Source organism: Ochlerotatus camptorhynchus, unplaced genomic scaffold (assembly GCF_037179485.1).
Source record: "Ochlerotatus camptorhynchus isolate MF236.1 unplaced genomic scaffold, CSIRO-AGI_Acam_v1.1 ptg000574l, whole genome shotgun sequence".
Taxonomy (NCBI): Eukaryota; Metazoa; Arthropoda; class Insecta; order Diptera; family Culicidae; genus Ochlerotatus; species Ochlerotatus camptorhynchus.
In genome coordinates, this window is record NW_027041055.1 from 728,884 (window position 1) to 748,172 (window position 19,289).

General features: G+C 40.6%; 1 protein-coding gene across 2 annotated transcripts in view; it reads right to left on the minus strand.

The window, feature by feature from the left end:
• Positions 1 to 260: 260 nt before the first annotated feature.
• Positions 261 to 19,289, minus strand: part of LOC135713614 (kelch-like protein 17) — a 109,926-nt gene continuing 90,897 nt past the window's right edge. For both annotated transcript variants that reach the window (XM_065236747.1, XM_065236748.1), the window contains exons 7-10: positions 15,652 to 15,758; positions 1,536 to 2,011; positions 963 to 1,475; positions 261 to 893 (exon numbers count right to left, since the gene is read on the minus strand). In XM_065236747.1, the coding sequence (XP_065092819.1) occupies positions 683 to 893; positions 963 to 1,475; positions 1,536 to 2,011; positions 15,652 to 15,758 (1,307 nt within the window). In that variant the 3' untranslated portion in view covers positions 261 to 682. The remainder of the gene's footprint in view (positions 894 to 962; positions 1,476 to 1,535; positions 2,012 to 15,651; positions 15,759 to 19,289) is intronic.

The following is a 19,289-nucleotide window of genomic DNA, read 5'->3' on the forward strand; positions in this document are numbered from 1 at the left end:
GTTCACTGAATTTTTATACTGTTTGTTATCCTCACACTTGGATCTCGAATGCTTAGCTCCATCGCCGTTGTCATCAGAAGCCGATATCAAGAAAAAAAAAATCGAGAAAGTACGTGGAGGTGGCCTCCCTTAGGCCATTCGGTAAAGGCGCAGCTATAAAGCAAGACGCGGCTGGGTTCGATTCCCGGTCGGGCCCTGGCATTTTTGGGTTGAAAAATGTCTCGACTTCTGAGAATGATTTTACATGCCACACAACTGCCTTAGAAAATTCTCAATTAACAGCTGTGGAAGTGTTAAAAAAACACTAAGTTTTGAGGGTCGACGTTAAGTCCCAGTAGGGACGTAATAAAGCTAAAGAAGAAGAAGAAGAAGAAGTGAGTGTGGGTAGGCTACACACACACAATCAAGCGCACACGAACCCCAAAAATCGTTGTTCAAATCCGTGTTGGAATCCGCCTCTATGGCGACACCGATAGATTTTCTACTTTGGCTAGCTAGCAAATTGGAAATTTCCTATTCGACAAAACTGTTTTCTGCGCTTACTACAAATTCTAATTTATGTTTGACTTTTGGATTCCTTTACAACATTTACCTCCCTGGGTTCTCACTGGGACCCACTTCCCGTGGTCGTTGTGCAAGCCGCTACACTTACAACCGGTTCGCTCAGATGGGCTGTGACCGGTCATATGCTGGTTTGCAGCAGACCCCGTTCCAGGTTGAAGCACTCCAGCACTGAGGCACCGATCGAGCTACGCCGCGTAAGCATCGATGTAACGATCGTCCATTTGTTGAGCTTCGGTTCGTAGCGTTCGACGGAGTTGAGTGAAGAAGAACCATCGTTTCCGCCCAGGGCGTACAGATAGCCATTGGCCTCCACGACTTCGTGAGTCGATCTGTGGAAATTAGTGTGCATCGATCAATAATCATACGACTAAATTCCAGCTATCTACACAGAAACTCACCTTCTAGAGTGCATCGCACTGATCGGTTCCCAGCTGTTGGCCCTCAGATTGAACCTTTCTCCCGTTTGCATACACATGGTTCCATCGCTTCCACCTATGCAGTACAGATACCCATCTAGTGCTGCCACTCCGCAGCTGCTTCGCCTCGAAGTCATACTGGGTACCGCAGTCCAACTTCCAACCCGTGGGTCGAACCGCTCCACTGACGATTGATAGTTGCTCGAATCGAAGCCACCCAGAGCGTAGATACAATTGTCCAAAACAGCAACTCGACAGTACCGTCGCCTGGTGTTCATCGCTGGACAGGAAGTCCAAACCGCCGTCAACGGGTCATACCGTTCCACGCTGGCCAAACAGGAAGCACCATCATAACCTCCGCATACGTACAAGAGTCCATCGAAAGCACACGTTCCCAGACACGATCGCTTGGTACCCATAGGAGTTATGTTGCACCACTCGTTGGTCAATGGATTGTAACATTCTGCCGACGCCAGATCGTTTTCGCCGTCATAGCTGGAAGAGAAATCTTTCATTAAACCCTATCCCCTTAGGAAATCCTCCGTAGAAACTCACCCTCCAACGACGTAGAGCAACTTCCTTAAGGCCGTTACACCGGCCCGCGATCTCCGGGAGCTCATCGGTGAAATGGTCATCCAGGCGTTCGTCTTCGGATTATAGCACTCGCACTCGTTGTGAATGGCAAACAAACTTCCGCCTCCTACCGCAAAAATGTACTGCCGCATTCCCTCTGGACGCCTCTCCAGTGTGCGTTGAGTCACCAGCGAACTTCTCTGCTCCGGCAGGAGGTGATATTTCATGGCTTCCAGTAGGAGCTCCTTGCAGTGGAAATCTTCCCGTACCAGGGGCTCGGTTTCGACGCAGGACATCAGAAATTCCCGATTCACCAGTGGAAGCCGCACGTGGGACATCAGCTCCGAGATGTGCTTTTTACGCTCGCTCAGGTCGTGCTTGACCCAGTTGAGAACGGCCATGAATACCTTCTCCTCGGAACAGATGTTCAGCTGACTGTTGGAGATGAGATCTTGGACCTGTTGGATAGTGTTTAGAAGTTTTAAAATTAGAATTGTTAGGAATTCATTAACAGATAGGAACGTTCACAGGAATTCCCGAAATAACTAGTAGTTACGTTGATTTTTAGGTACATTGGTAGGTACCTAGCATTAATGTCCCTAATATCGACCTAAGTTTTCCTAATATTGGGCCGATTCTTAAATTTCGAGGGAATGTATTTATGTTTCACTAGTATCCAAAATATCAATTCGTATTGTCCAGATGACGCATTGTTCTGAGAAAAACCTAATCTTTAGATCCATAGGCCAACATTAGAGCTATTTCCTCTATATGGAATAAAGGCGCAGGCGGTAGGTTGGCCTTACATCTAATTTTGGGCCAACTAAGCACAACCCGCGCTTTACCTCTATTTTGGGAGCGGATTTGGTTTTCTCAAAATGGAATGTTTTCGCTGAAGATGACTTCTAAATATGTTTACCTTTCCGTACGTACCGTAAAATTTGGTGAAGAGTACCTAATTGTTGAAATATTGTTAAAAATCTAACACTGCTTCTTGACCCCAAACTCGGCCTACGGATTCGCAATTCGGCCTAACGCATTAAAACGCCATTGAATCGCCATTGAATTCGGTCTATCGGAAGAAGATAAAAATTGATTTGTTCGAAGCGCTTATGTTGCTTTTGAGAATAATGGGTGCAAACATTGATATCACGCGTTTTTATTTACTTCGTTCGGTAGCTTTTGAGAATCGTACCAAACACACACTCACACCAAACACTGAACGCTGAAATCATGGATTTATTTGATGTTTTCTACTCGATAGGCCTAAAATGGGCGATTATGCCGAAGTAGTTTTCTACCTTATTTGATTTCAGGACGCTGTTTGAAAGGACCATGCGTCTCCATAAAATGTCTTATCATGTAGGGAACGTCAATTAATTTGAGTAGGGAATGCGGCAGTGGCCAGTGGGTTTGAAATGGAAGTGCGGTTTTTGACGTAGGACTACGTCTGTAATTTCTATATGGGGGTACACTTTGTGAAAACCGAGAATGGAACTTGTAACAAAATTATGAAAGATTTTGAACGTTAATAACTCAGCTATCCCTGGACCAATTTCAATAATTTTATCTTAAACCGATCAGATATATTTCTACGCATCTGTTACATTTAAGACTTTATCATTTTTCAAAATGTAACTATTGAAAATTGCACGAATGTGCAACTGTTGCTATGATAATTAAAATTATCACCGATTGCCTGCGAAATTCAATTTCCCTAACACAGATTTCAAAGTTTAATTCCATCCGGTCTCACCAAACGGTGTTTATTTAATCAACGCGTGGTGAGTGGTGGTGTTCACCAGTACACAACGAAAGGCTGCCTGCAAGCAGCGAGCTGCAGCCCACATAAGCATCCATAGAAAGAGGACGAAGCTGCACCGCTATTGATCGGAATCATTAGCTCTTCGTGAGTCGCTGTGGGCAATCTATGTCAAGCGCGTAATACTAAAGAGCATAAACAGAGAGAACCCCACTCAAGTTCTTAATCCTACACAAAACACAAGCTCCTGCTGCAATTAACAAATAAGATTTATTTTATAAGACCACGTAGTCCTACGTCACCAATGCGTACAACCCCATAGGGCTGTCCCTTGTAGTTTTTCTCTTATTTTTCAAACTTCAAGTTGCTAACTTAACAGTGGTGCGGCGATGGGTGGGTGGGTAGGTTTCATACTCGCTTTCGATTTACTAAACGGGAATTGGAGAAAATCGTAGCAAGTTTGTGCGTTGGTGTACAAAGTTATAAATAAAACGCATGGCTTGCTTGAATACTCGAAAGCATAGAAAGAACACGAAATAAAAAAAAAAAGATAAAAAATCATTGCATCGTCTGCAATGCCAACTTATACCATTCTTTGTAGTATTCGCTGCGGATGATGATAGGAAATGTTAGTAACATTTAATATAATTTATTTTTGGGTTTGCGTGTACAATTCAATTTTATGCACATTTCAGAATCGGAAATGTGTATATAATCAAGGTATACTTGCAGTAATATTCTTTTGCAAACCCTATTTTGTTTGAAATGCCACAGTTAAATGTTTAGTTCAAGAATACTACACTCAAAATAATCGACACGTCAAAGTTACGTGAAAAATCACATAAGGTATCTCGTTTCCCTATTCTATCAGCTTTACGTGACTCACGTAGCATATATGTGATACCACTTGAATATTAAAGAAAATTTATGTTGAATACTCTAACGCTCCCAATGAAATTTACGTGATTTCCACATAGACAATTTCTATGTGCGTTTCACGTAAACCTTACATGGTTTCTACTTCTGAAAAAAAAAAACAGTGTGACACTCAGCATGGTGCACAACATGGCGGCTAGATACAGAGATGTTTTCGTTATTTTTATAAATTAATTTCAAGATGTAAGTATAAAATACGGGTTGTTTTTCCCCATTGTCAAAACTCACTTTATTATTTTATTATTTTTCACAGGTAGGTGGAAAGCAATCCAGCAGTTCCCCGCGGAAAAATAACTTGGATTATCACCAACCTTTAGGTTATCACCCTGCACCTGATTGGAATTATTAGTGTTTCATCGGATTTCATTGCGACTTTTTTATTGAATAAAAGGGCATTAGTCTGATATGTTGTGAAAATTCATTATAATAATAAAAAAAAAGTATATAACTATCGCCAATAACAATAGTACTTAAAACCACCATGACATTCATTAGCAAAATCACGTAAGTTATATGTGATACTCATGTGACGTTGATGCTTGACGAAATGAGTGCATCTATATGAGAATCACGTAATTCTTACGTGAAAAGTACGATGGAAAAAATCTACGTATGTTTTCACGTAGCATTGACGTGAAGATTATTTTGAGTGTACAGTTCGGCCAATCTGTATGCGAGAAGGTCGTCCCATGCCAGCAAACATCCCAACGGTACTCTGAAACCAGTTTTGAAAGCGGTCACCGTCGATTGTCCTTTATATAAGGTCCGGGCCAACAGGCTTATTGGTGTTAGTGAAATGTGCAAATGTTTAGTGGTGTTCGTATTTCATTGCACTCAGCAATGTTTACCATATTTTTGCTTCTGACACCAGCAAACTGCCTGTTGGCCTTATATAAACGTTATTGGTCACCGTCAAGGGCGTAGCCGAGTTTCGAGCTAGGGAGGGACGAAAAAAAAATTAGTATGGAAAATTTGGCCAAATGCCATTTCAACGAACGCCATTTCACCGAAAGCCTTTGTGTTGCTGAGTTTAGGGGGGCAACTTCCCTCCTTTGGCTACGCCTATGGTCACCGTAGTCGACACATTTTCTGTGATAATTGACTGCCTTTGCGTCCGACACTTGCAAAACAAGCTATCAAATTACAGTACCAAACTAAAATGTCATATGACAGGATCTGTCATTCGGCACTGTCGCCGAAGACGGTCATTTTAGTTTTTCTCATACTAAGAGTTGCTGATGTTGTGCTTATGTGAATTCTGAAAGAAGCAAGCAACGGTATCCTAGTAATATCATTTATGATCAGAAATGGATTAATTTACACAGGAATTAGAACAAAATCACACATGTCATTTTAATGATAATATTATATATTTTTTTTGCTCAAACGATGTTCTACCGTTTGTGTTATGTAAGAGAATCAACGGTAGAGCATGAGAGTACGAAAAGTACGAAAACAAACTGTCGGGCACGACAAAGAAGCGAGTGTAGTAAAAAAGTCAACTGTTTCAACCCCTGGCTGAAAAAAACCTGGTTGCCAAAATCCGTGCTTAGAAGCTGTACCGAGCAAGTCATGATACCGATGTATTTTGATGGAAGATGAAACCTACGTAAAAATGGACTTTTGACAAAATCTGGGTCAAAAATTTTACCTTGCCAAACGGTGGGGGGGGGGGGGGTGCTCCGGTTAGGCTCAAATCTGTCTTTGTAAATAAATTCGGTCGCATGTTGATGACTTGGCAAGGTATCTGCAGTTGTGGAAAGAAAACAATGAAATAATTTCCTCAGTGGAGCGTCTATGAATGGACAACTTTACAAGTAGGAATGTCCCCAGAAGAGAATTTTGCCATTCATTCAGCCACACGAAGGTCCCGTAAAGTTCTGGCCCGACTTAGCCAGCTGTCATTACAGCAGAGATGTCATTGACTGGTATAAGAAGAATAATGTCGATTTTATTGAAAAAAAAGTATCAATCCACCAAATTGTCCAGATTTTCGTCCCATCGAAAATTTTTGACAATTATCAAGCGTAAATTGAAGGAATGTGGTAAAACAATCAAAACACCATCTGATTTAGATAAGTGGAGGAAAGAGATGGCAGATAAGGTTGACAGTACTACCGACCGGTGGAAACTAACGATTTTAAATTGGCTAACTACTTGACTAACCTATTGATCCTTAGTACATCCATAGAGGTAACTCTAAGACCAGAAGGTCCCGAAGAAACGTGCACAACTTTTTGGCTCAGCACTGGTATTATCTTCGGTCCACAGCTAATCGATGCACCCCTCGAAACATAGGAAAATCCACGAACCCCTCATTTTATCTGTCAAACTTTCATAGCAAATCAAAACAAACATAGTATAGTACTAGAATTTTGACTAGAATGGGGTACGTTAATCGATTTGCTTGGGACCAAAAGGCTAGTCAAGCAGTGAGCAAATTTAAAATCGTTAGTTTCCACCGGTTGGTACTACTGTGCAAGACATGATGGGAGGTTTTCTTTTTCCCTTAAAGCAAAATAAAAACCTACCAAATGATACCCTTAGCGTTTTTGTATATTTTTTCTTTTTGGAGAAATGACCCAAATGTGACAAAAAGAGATGAACTAGCCTCAGGCTAAAAATCTCTAAAATAAAGATTAAAAAAAAAAAAAAACAAATGTGACAAAATTCTAAATGCAACAGGCTTTAGAAACCGTTTTTGCTTACTGAACAGAAGATAGGTACACCAACATTCAATGCAACTTGAACCAATAGATCAGAAACAACTCAATAGTTAATATGGTATCCACAAAAAGTTTCTTAGTTCACAACAGAACAAGACAATAGAAAAGGTGTGGTTGCTTTCATTTTTTCATTCCTTTATTTAACGTCGGTCTCTGTTCCGCAATCTAGTGCCAATCACCGACGGACATCGATTGCCATCCATTGACGGCAGCTTCCACACCTGCGTAGGATATCGCACCCATTCAAACACACATGGGCCGGGACCAACGGCTTTACTTCCCTTCCGAAGGAAGACGTGACTAGAGATTTTTATGCCTCAGAAAAATTCCACCGACCTCGGCTTGGAGTGAACCCCGTCCCATTGGGATGAGAAAGTAGTCACGCTTACCACTACACCACCGGCGCCGGCGCTAGGTGTGGTTGTTGTTGTTATAAAAATTGAAGATAAGTGGCGGCGTTGAAGTCAAAGTTAGCTTTGGAAATGGTGCTGGAACCAGCTTTGTCAGATTGTTTTCATGCTTATCGGTATTATAGGTTTTAAAAATCGGTATTTATCGGTATTTCTTATTTTAATAAATTTTATATTTTTGCCGTTTTCAAAGGCGAAAATTTAAACTTTTGGACTAAGAGCGAAAAATCTACTTCCATCAGAATGAGGGACGTTCAACTTAATAAATCAGCTGAATTGTAAATACACACTTCAGAAAATACATAAAAAATACGTAAATACGTACACGCTGAAACTAAAATACCTTAATAAAAATACTCAAAAATACCTCGAACATACTTTGTACACGAGAATTACATTTCATAATGAATTTAATACACTTAAATACAAAAATATACTAAGCTTGCAAATGCTCATTACAGCTAAAATGCTATTTTTCGGATTTATGAAGCTAAGAGATATTTTAATGATGATTCTTATTTACAAGAACAGAAGGTAAAGTGTGTGTATGACACATAAAACATGTCAATTTAGCTTTCAGAGGGTTACAATAGCGATTAGCTGTAACGATGAGCAACGCGATGAGCGAGCAATCAGCGATCATAAAATCGCTAGTTGTGACCTTCTTTTTTTTCCTTTATTTAACGTTGGTCTCTGTTCCGCAATCTAGTGCCAATCACCGACGGACATCGATTGCCATCCATTGACGGCAGCTTCCACACCTGCGTAGGATATCGCACCCATTCAAACACACATGGGCCGGGACCAACGGCTTTACTTCCCTTCCGAAGGAAGACGTGACTAGAGATTTTTATGCCTCAGAAAAATCCCACCGACCTCGGCTGGGATTGAACCCAGACCCATTGGGGTGTTAGAAAGCAGTCACGCTTACCACTACACCACCCTGATGTAATGAACTAGCCTACGGCTAAAAATCACAAAAATAAAGAAAAAAAAAAAAAAACCACTACACCACCGGCGCCGGCTAGTTGTGACCTTCTGAAAGCAAAATTGACAAATTTTATATGTCATATACAAACTTTACCACCTCTTCTTGCATCTTACAAATAAAAATTATTATCATAGTATCCCATTGTTTCATAATACCGAAAAATAGCATTTTAGCTGTAATGAGCAATTGCAAGCCTGCGTTAAAAATACATAAATACGAAAATATACAAAATACACATTTTCAAGTCTGGTAGATGAATCGTTAATACTCAAGTTGACAGCTCCTCGCATCAGAAGCCAGAAGGAATTTGCGGGAAATGTTTGAACTAGAAGGAAGCTGGAAAACCCGAATTGGAAGAATGAAAACCCCACCTGGAAGAAGTTTGAAGAAAGTTTTTTGAAATGTCGGAAAAACATCCAAGGAACTAAATGTGTGGAGAAAATTTAAACGAAATTTCGGAAGTAAATGGATGACACATTCAGAGGAAGCTAGAAAGGTTACGGAAATCGGAAGAAAATACCAGAAGTATTTCCAGTGGAACCCAGAAGAAGCTCAGAAAAATCTTCCAATAGATGCCGGTAAAAATCTCCGAAGGAAGCATATTCCCTAATAAAAATTGTATGGTTAATTTGCTTAACGACGTGTTCTGGGTATCATCCAAACCATTTGTGGAATAGTTCAATGATTTGGGTTATCGTTCGTTTATGGTTATTTTTATTAGGGTTGCGTTTTGCGTCAATTACTGTTACAGTAGTGTTTGCTCGTTCTGATGACACAAAACTTGTCGAAACAATTACCCCACATCTCCTGTTATGGCAAACCGGTGCAAGCTAGAATGGACGACGATGTTTGGAGAAGATCATTCAAAGGGAGCGGTTTCTGCTTTTGGCTGAACAATCGAACTCGTCTTTAAATTTGGTTGTAAATCTTGTAATATTTTAAATTGTGATTAAAAAAAATCGGTATAAATCTGTATGAAATTTCCAAAATCGGTATTCTGAGGAGCTTTATCGGTATGTCGGTATCGAGCTTGGAAATTGGTATAAATACCAATAGATCGGTATATCTGGCATCACTGGCTGGAAGACCGTCGTTAGGCGAAATTATTAATTTCACTAAGGCGCACGACGCGGATCCTGTCCAGATGGAAACTAACTACAAAATAGCCGAGGAAGAATCCATGTTCATAAAATTTAAGACCGAATAAGCGAAGCTCCATGCACTACCACAAACGAAGTGACAGACGACTAACTGGCGTAGAAATCCATTTAAATAATGTGGTTCACTGTAATAGAATTTTCTTGGAAGCTTGTGCCATCATCCACCAGATGGGTTAGTTTTTTTGTTTTGATTTGAACAGAGTTGATTTTGTGTACAATGATTCTTTGACAGTGTGCAAAGAGTGCGTATCATTTTGTCATTTTTTTATGCATTTCAGTTTTGAGTAGAGTAAAAGAGATAGAACCAAAACATTCTAGTACATTTGGTGAAAATGCTAGTTCAATCTAGTAGTAGTGTTGCCATGTGGCACAATCCAGTAGTAGTGGTGTTGCCATGTGGTACACTGAAAAATTGAAATAGCAGGTTAGTCACCAAAGCTTTCGAGCCACTCCGTCTGTCACTTCGTTTGTGGCACTACTGCATAACACTGTGCTATTAATTTTCCGTAATGACGATAGAAAGGCAGTTGAGGTACCTATGCATGTCGAATGCGGGAGAATACATCAAATATGTGCAAGTATATGATCTGCCACCTGAAGTTCTTGACAAAGATCCAGCATTGGTACTGGTGAAATACGGTAAAGTGTAGAAGTCCACCAGAGCTGGGCTTCGATGCTGGGGTTCGTGGAGCACATATGGATGTGAACGAATAAATTCCTACATCTCTGCATTTCCTCAACCGGAAGCGGAATGTATTCTCAAGGGACCAAGAACGTGTGTTTTGTTTGCAAGATGAAGGGACACCGGATGAATTCCTGCCCCAAGCGGAAGCAATCAGTGAAGCAACATGAAGAAAAGCGCAACCAGGATGAAAGCTAGTTCGTACGCAGGAGTGCTAGCCAGATATGTCACAGCGGACGCGATTGAGGTGCTCGACGGAGAAGTGATGGCAATCGACAAGACGACCTCGGATGAAGAAAACATCGAAAACGAAGAACAAGCAAATGGAAACCAGGTTCAGACGCGGTTCGATTACTGTAAAGCCCGACTTACTTGATGGCAAAAGAATTGTTTGATCAACAACAGCATACTATGGGAAGCGAAGAAAATAGAAGAAAGGGAAAAGTTTCGGGCGCGGGAGAATGCAAGCAGCAAGCAGTCGCCTCCTTGAGCTTGAGCTTGAGCTTGAGCTTGATTGACCGCCCACGGTTGCTACTCTGTTATTGCCAGATCAGCTGTAATTACACAGAGAACCAATAGACGATGCTTGGGACTAGCAATCATCCTCAATGTGTAAAAACTGGTGATCTTGAATTAGGCAATACCAGCGCCGGCCGCGCCCGAACACAGGTCAAGAAAGGATTGTGTTGACATGACACTCGCTTTGATGGAAGCCGAGAACACCTCTGCACTTCCACGAGGAATCACTGGGATGTTGGATAAAAGGGTTGGGTTTGCAGCAGGGTTCGTTTTGGTAAACGATAAGCTGAATTAATGTCCTAACGATCATATAACGCGAAGGAGCTTGGGACTAAACCCACGGTCTTCTGCTCAGTAAGCAAAAACGTTTGCCACTAGGCAGACGAGCACCTTTTTAATCACCGAGTTGCTGTTATTACCATGTAGTCATATTAACAAATAAAACGATTGACGAATCTTGATTGTGGATGGGCCTGAGATTAGACTCATGATGTTCTGCTCAGTAAGCAAAAACGGTTGCTCTAAGGCCACCGAGCCCCTCATATCACATAATACCGTTGCTCAAATTTTTGTATCCATTCAAACCCGGAACCAACGACAACAACGAGTTTCGCAAAATACACGATACACAAGCGATTTTACTATAAATCTCTTTGATATGTAAGGACCTGGGACCGCGTTTTTCTGCTCAGTAAGCAGGCCACTGTAACCGACGATCTGTCAAATCCGAAAACTAAAAACTACGAAAAAGTACTTAGGCCTTCATTAAGTTCCACATTCACGCGACGTACAATGTTTCAATTTGCTCTTTACGTATTGTTCAGGCTAGGCCCTTTTCAAAATTTACGCGAGAAATACGCACAATCGTCACCTACCTCGCAAAACTGGTTCCAAACGACAACAAAGGCATAAGCAACGATGGATTGTTGAACTTTGCTGGCTCCGGTGGTGTAGTGCACAGCAAAAAAAAAATGTAATATCGATCAACGTAATTCAAGCTGATGTATGGAATAATGATGTAGGGTAGATGTACCAGCCATGGCTATACGCTCCTATTATGTTGTGTTCCAATCATGGCATATAGGATTTCCATAGGCCATGATTGGAACACACCACAACAGGAACGCACAGCCATAACTGGTACATCTACCCTAATTGTAATTTTGTAATTTATCCGCACACACCCTGGTCGACCACTGTAAACCAATCTGCCGTTCAGCGTTTTCGGTTTTTGTTTCTGGATCTTTAGTTGCCTCTGTGATATACTTACTTGCGGCATACTATTTTGGGAGTGTATATGAGCGTGTACCATGTACGGTAGCTCATCTCTCATCGTGATGGTGGGACATAGCAGACAAATTAGAGAGAAAACAAGGAGGTATTAGTATTAGTTATATGTAAACAAACAAAACAAAAGTTAGATAATGCGGCACTGTAACTACTACTATTTTAGAGGCATGATTCGTCCTGTTTAACTCAATGTTTCAATTGAGGCAAACTATCTATCTTACAATTACAAAAGCAAACCTAAACTTACAATTATATGCAAATGCAAAATGAAACTTGACAAATCATCGTCAATTCCCTTATTCCAGGGCAGGGCCTGACGATTTGAATCTAATTTTGATCAGTGAACGGGCACCATATGGTACATTTTCTCACCATGAACCTATCATTTCCAGCCTATCTGAACTATTTAATAAATGGAAGCCATAACATGGGTTACGCTCCCCCTAAGCGGGCCCTCCGCATCCTGTCTCTGTCTTATCTCAAATACAAAATGCCAATGGTATGAATGTATCTATATATAACTTGGAAATGACGTACAATCAAATAAACCCGTAACCCACTCACTTGGTCAGGCTTCAGAATCGTCCAGTGGGCAGTGCACTCTACACTCCAAGTTCCCTTTTTTCAAATTTACCGCAAATTTGATATTTTACCCATTGAGTGTTGATTAGTCACAATGAAACATTGTGACAGAAGTTGAGGTTACTAGTGTATTAAATAATCTAGGTCCTATTTAGGATTATATCTGAAAAATCCAAATCTGGCCAACGTCCACCCTAAACCTAAACCTGTTCTAATCCACCTGAAATGACTAACGAATGGAAGACTTTGACTACCCAGCCATGCAATAGTCTCATTCCGTGCCTTATGGCAACTTGATGATTCTATTGCGCTCATCTTCTGGCACCACCCAGGGGAGACTTGGTCCTGTACCCAATGCTTAACTTATCTCCATTTCACTCAACTACTCGCAATTTCGTGTGATATAGTGGGCGGAATATTATTATATGAGACAATTCAATGCAGACGTCTTTCCAAATTTGGCAGATCGACAGGTAATCGGTGAGTTAGCACGATAGTTGCTATTCAACAACTCGACAACGTCCCATCGTCAACGCCTGCTATGAGAATTTCCCATAGCAGACGCCAACGAAATGACGTCATCGAGCTATCGATCAACTACCCTGGTTATCGCCTGGTACCTTATAGCACGATGCTAGGAGGCGAACCGGAAGAATCGATGAGCTACCTCCCCCGCAGCAAGCAGTCGCCTCCTAGGAAGAAATTAACTCATTTATGACCCGCTTTTTTTTATCAAAAATTTATTAATCGGCTCCGTAAAGCTAACGTGGTTGAGCCTTCCAAATAAATGAATGGATAAAAAAATGTGCAAAAAACAAGAATTGGGTGACCTCTCATTAGCTACGTCAACAGTATTTATGTGTTTTACTTGCACTAAGGCCTGTACTCGAAAAAATGCACCAGACAAAAGTGTTCGCCAAACATTTATTTTAAGTCGGATTTTCTTGAAACGTTCAGGGAATGAAATAATACACATGGATTATGTTTCGGCATTATTACTTTATTCAATTTCCTTTGCATCGCTGAAAGCCCGCACCTTTCCCTTAAGACCCCTCATTACATTTTGTGCAATGGTGGAGCCGACCTTTTTGGTCACTTTCATCCATTCTTTCTTCAACTCCAGCTCGTTCTCAAACACCTTGGACGATTTTCGAACTTTGGCCTTCATTATGGCCCAAAATCTTTCCACCGGATGAATCTCTGGTGAATTTGGGGGGTTGGCGGTTTTTGGTTAAAAAACAACGTTATTGTCTCCGGCCAAAATAATGTCTCGCCTCCGTGGAACCGCAGGAAGGGCAACAGACGCTTCTGGAGGCACTCGGTGCGATGAAATTTCGCTGTTGATGGTACCCATTGTGATGTACGGTTTACTCAGTTTACCGCATTGGCATATGGCCAGGGTTGGCAAATGTTATTTTCAATGAAAGATCTCACGCGATATATTCTTCAAAATCTCATCAAATTTTTTGTCATGACAGAACGTGACAGTGTTGTGTTTATCGTAATTACTAGCTCATTTATTGCTATTAATGTTACTAGTTCCGAGAAAATCTTAATAATATATTCACTCTATCGATTAAATACGGTTGCTTGCCTTAATTCATCTAAATCAGTTAGAAATGCTGATGTCAAAACCGTACAAAAAATATTCTCATGAGTGCTTAATCATTGGAAAATGACAAGAATGCCAATGATAGGTAGTTTCGTCTCGTGATAGTGAGAGGGCCTGTTTTCTCATTGTCACATGACGGCTGTGATATTTACCAGCTCTGCATATGGCCAGCCAGAGCAAGTATTTTTTTAAGGAATTTGTCCATTTTCTTCTTCCTTATGTCTTTCGGAACATCAAACCGTGATTTGGCAACGTAGAACTCCAGCCCCGGTATCTGCTTTGCGTCTGCCTTTATGTAGGTTTCTTCATCCATAACCACACACATCGGTTTCGTTAACCACTCTCGATACAGCTTCCTTGCGCGGAATTTGGCCGCCGTGTTTTTTTGATCACGCCGGTTCGGTGCCTTCCGGACCTATAATACACGAAGCCCAGCTCGTTTCATGGTTTGCTGAACGAACCAGGCGGAACACTTTGCCTTCAGAGCCGCGTCGCGAATCGAAAGGTTCGGATTACGTTTGAAATAATCCAACACCTTCCGGGCCTTCACAGGGTCAGCTGTCTTTGATTTTCTTTCACTTCCAGCCCGCCGCTCGGACGTCTGGGACTCCTTAAACGATTTTACCACCCGAGACACAGTTGTATGGGTGATTCCCAGTTGTCTTCCGATCCATCTCATGGTCGCAGTGGATTTTCCATGACGGCGCGTGAAATTCTCCGGCGATTTTCTTCTTGTTTCGATGACATTTCAACAACTACTGAACCGATTGTTATGAAATTTTGCACATGTAAACAATTCACTCCAAACTAGTTATAAAGATTTTCATCAATTTTTACTCACGGATAAATGGCTCCGAGGGGTGTTTTGTATAAGTTCTCCTTACCGAGCTCGCTAACCGAAAAGGGACCTATAAACACTTGACCCTATTATAGCGAATCATTTGATTGAGTCCCATCAGCACACTTACACGCAAGTTGTTCAAGAGTTGTACCGTTGTACCTTACTTTCTCGTCCCCGTGGCCTTGCATGGTTGTTTACATGCATATATTATATGGGAAATTACATTTTACGGATCTAGCCACGGTAACTTTCGGGCAAATTTAATGTTCCCCTTCGCTTGAGCTTTTCTTCCGTTCAGTTACATAACAGAAGAAGGGGGTGGGAAAGCTTTCGAAGGTTGCATGATGTATGTATATGTTCATTGTAGTAAATCTTTTCGGTCGGTGCGGGAAATTCCCCCTTATAAACGACCGAACGGTTCCCTAGCGGTGTATTCATGGAGGTGTGTTTATATTTTTAGGGATGAATTAGTTTTGTAGTAAATCTTTTCTTGGGGGGTCGGTAATCCCTACACCTCATTTCCCGTAGGCGGCGATGCGGGTCAGTCGATACTAGTATGGTTACTGGTAAAGTGGATGTTTATTTACCTCATTAAATCCTAGCAATAAAAATTCCTCCGTTCCGACAACTTGTTGAAAGTTTTGCAGAGCATAACGATGCGAACGTGAGTGAAGTTCCTTGCACGAGTGGGCATCTGGAAATGGAAAGAATGGAAAATGATGTAGCAGAGAACAGAAACATGAGTCGTGTCGCGGTTTCGGCCTGGAACACTAACATTACGTGCTAATATAGCATAAAAGGCATGGAAACGTTGGCAAAGAAAAGGCAGAGCTGAGCTGGATACACCCTCTCCCACTACTGAACTCTAATGGCTTTTGGTCCGTAGCTGAAGGAACGTCGACAGTCAGCATATTAGTGATGGCATGAATCGGATGTACGTGATATGAAACTATTGAATAATGCATGAGGACCAAATTTCCTGAATGGATGCGAATGGGAAATGGAATGCATGGTTCGGCATTACGGACCGGAAGCGCAATCGATTATACGGTTTAGTGGGAATTGATGAACTATTGATTGCAATATGTAGCATACGGTATTGGACATAACAAATAATACACCGTGCTTTTTTTTTCTCTCCATGCAAGTTCGAAGAACTGTTACTTTTCAGCATCTTCATCAAAACTTTGAAATATTTGGCTGCTGATAAGTATTATTTGCGACTTGATTGGTAAATCGCATCTTATTTGACAATAATTTATTCCAAATTTGTGTAATTTTTAGCATTTGTAGGTAGCCATAATATAGTTCTTTTAAACTGCTCAAAATTTTATTCATTCCGTTCACAACGAAAAAAGTAACAATAGTTTGACTTGCTACGGTTGTGCTTCATACATACTTCAAGCTACAAATCTTGAATACTTTATTGACAAGCAGCCAAAATTTCAATATTGTTTTATGCAAATTCTGAAAAGTTACAGCTCTTTGAACTTTCATGCGGAGTCAAAAATTATGGTGTATTATTTTCTATGTCCAGTACTGTATGGGTTGCACTTTGATCTATGATGATAATACTGCCCTGAGAGGCATAATATATGGGAATTGATTTTCAAGTACCATAACTTCATAATAAACAACCTACTTTGGTCAGAAAATGTCGCGAAAAATACCAAAACAACGGTCTCCCGTCCATAAGAGTTCTTAGAAAAAAAAAAACTTCACCAGTGTTTTTCTCAGCTTGTTGTTTTCACAAATGGGACAACTATGCTGAAAAGGGCAGAGTATGTCGTATGAATAAAATAGTTTACTTTACTCGCCTCGTAAGAAAAGCACGGGAGAGGAAAGTAGTCTTTTTATTCATACGGCCTAATATGCGTCCTACTTTTGGAAACGCTTGCACACTCCTCTCATCCATTAAGTAAATCGAATTTCACGTTCCATCGTATAAATCATCACCACATCCGACAGAAGCAAACAACCGTTCGGGGCAATCATGACAAGTGTAACGATTAATTAAGAACGTCAATCAAACGGGGAATCGGTCTGGAAATCAGAAAAATGTACTCCGCAAGGGATAAAACCGCTCTCACATTCAACACCCTCCCAGGGAAAGAGGGAGTCCGGTGAACACGGTGTACTCGCGAGGGGTTCGTGTTGATTGGAGCTTTGCCATTTTCAGTTACGACATTTTCTGTTCTGTATTTTCCCCAAGAGGACAATATCACTGGCATACACACTCACACTCCGTAAAGGCACTCATTCGACTGTAAACAAATCCATTATTCATTATGAAAATTGAATTTCGTATTAGTCGTGTGATCGCAGTCCGGTATGTGATTTATTCGGAGTCGAACTTTTTGCCCATTTACCATGTTCTGTCAATCTTAATCGATCTCGACGAATTATTGTTGCGGGTTTTTTATGATGTTTTGAAAGAAAATCAACTTTCATAACGTGTTTCGAGTGGGTCAATAGAAACCGGTGTGGATATGTTGGGTGTCACCCCATTTCTTACCTTTTGTCATTTTCTTTTAAGTTCAAGCCCAAGTAACATTTTAGGTTTTATGAAGGTTCTGTAGACCATGATTTAGACTTGTAGAATACTATAACACCTCGATAAAACTTTCAATGTTCCTTGGTAGGGTACGCAGGCATTGGCGTAGCTAATGTGGGTTCCATGGGGGCCAGACCCCCTCCAGAATTATCTAGCCGAAATACGTATCTGTCATGGATACCAAAATTAATTAAGTGAAATTAAATGGAAGATAACCTTTTTTTGCTGTTTTATTTAAGCATTCCGCTAACAACCCAATTTCATTACTTCATTATGATGGCTACCAAGCCTTTGGGATTTTCCTTATTAGAGAGTTGAATAGATATTTTCTCCTTTAGTTTACTTAAATCTTTGGTTTTTATTAGTTAGGTAGGTTCCGATTTAACACATTGTAGTTTCATTTTTATACCTGTGATCTTGACTTTTATACCTAGGGATGAGTGGTTAGATTTTGATAAGTTCTTTAGTGGGAATGACACTGAGTAAGACTGCACATTGTAGTCGAAATACGCTCCTTCAACTTCTGGGAACTTCCTAAAACTTCAAGGACTTCTAAGACGTTCAGGGAACATCGTAGAAATTGAAGAAACTTAGTAGAAACTCTGGGAATGTCCTGAATGGCCTTCAGAAAAAAAAAGCGGAGAAACAAGGAACTTGGAAAAGTTCCTAAAAACTGCGTAAAATTGGAAAATTTATTTAAGTATGAGGAGTTTCGTAGAAGTTAAGGAAACATTATTTTATTTAAGGAAGCTCATTATTGATTGGGAACCACTATATAATTTCAGAGAACTTTTTTGAAGCCTCATGAACATGGAATGGTTGGGGAAATTACGTACGTTCGTGAAACTTCGTGGAAAATCAACAAGAAACGTAGAAGTGCAACACACTTTGTAGATGGTTTGCGAATTTCGGAGCATTTTGAAGAGCTGCGTAAAACTTCATATAAGGAATGTGTAAGGAATTTTGAAAAAGTTCAGGGAATTTAGTAAAAGATCGATTTGAAGGATTCAAACCGGTGGCCTATTTTGCTTACTGAGCAGAAAATCATGAGAAGCTCCTACATATTATAGGGTTATATGATATAAAGCGTATTGAAATTCGGGTGGAGGGACGGATACGTAAAAGATATAATATTTGAGTTGAAGGAAAAACGTGTTGATTGGGAATCCATACCAAATCGTTCTTAAGAGCAGTTGTTGTTGTCGTCGGTGTAGTCGCCGCCGGGATCGAAAACTAGTAACAACAAGTTGAACGGATATTTTATTGTAATTGTTTTGTGATATAAGGAGCTCGGTGGCCTAGTGGCGATCGATTTTGCTTATTTATTTATCTATTTATTTATTACTGAGTCTTACTGAGCAGAAGACCGTGGGTTCAAACCCTAGCTCCTTTACGATATTGAATCGTTGGGATATCAACTCAGCATATCGTTTACCAAAAAGAATCCTGCTGCAATCCCAACCCTTTTATCCAACATTCCAGTGATCCAGTAAAAGTGCAAAGGTGTTCTCGGCTTTTATTAAAGCGAGTTTGAAGTCCCATTCCTTTCTAGACCAGCATTCAGACGAGGCCGTCTCTGTTATTACCTATTTTTAGATCACCAGTATTTACATATTGAGGATGATTGCTAGTCTCAAGCATCGTCTATTGATTATCTGTGTAATTACAGCT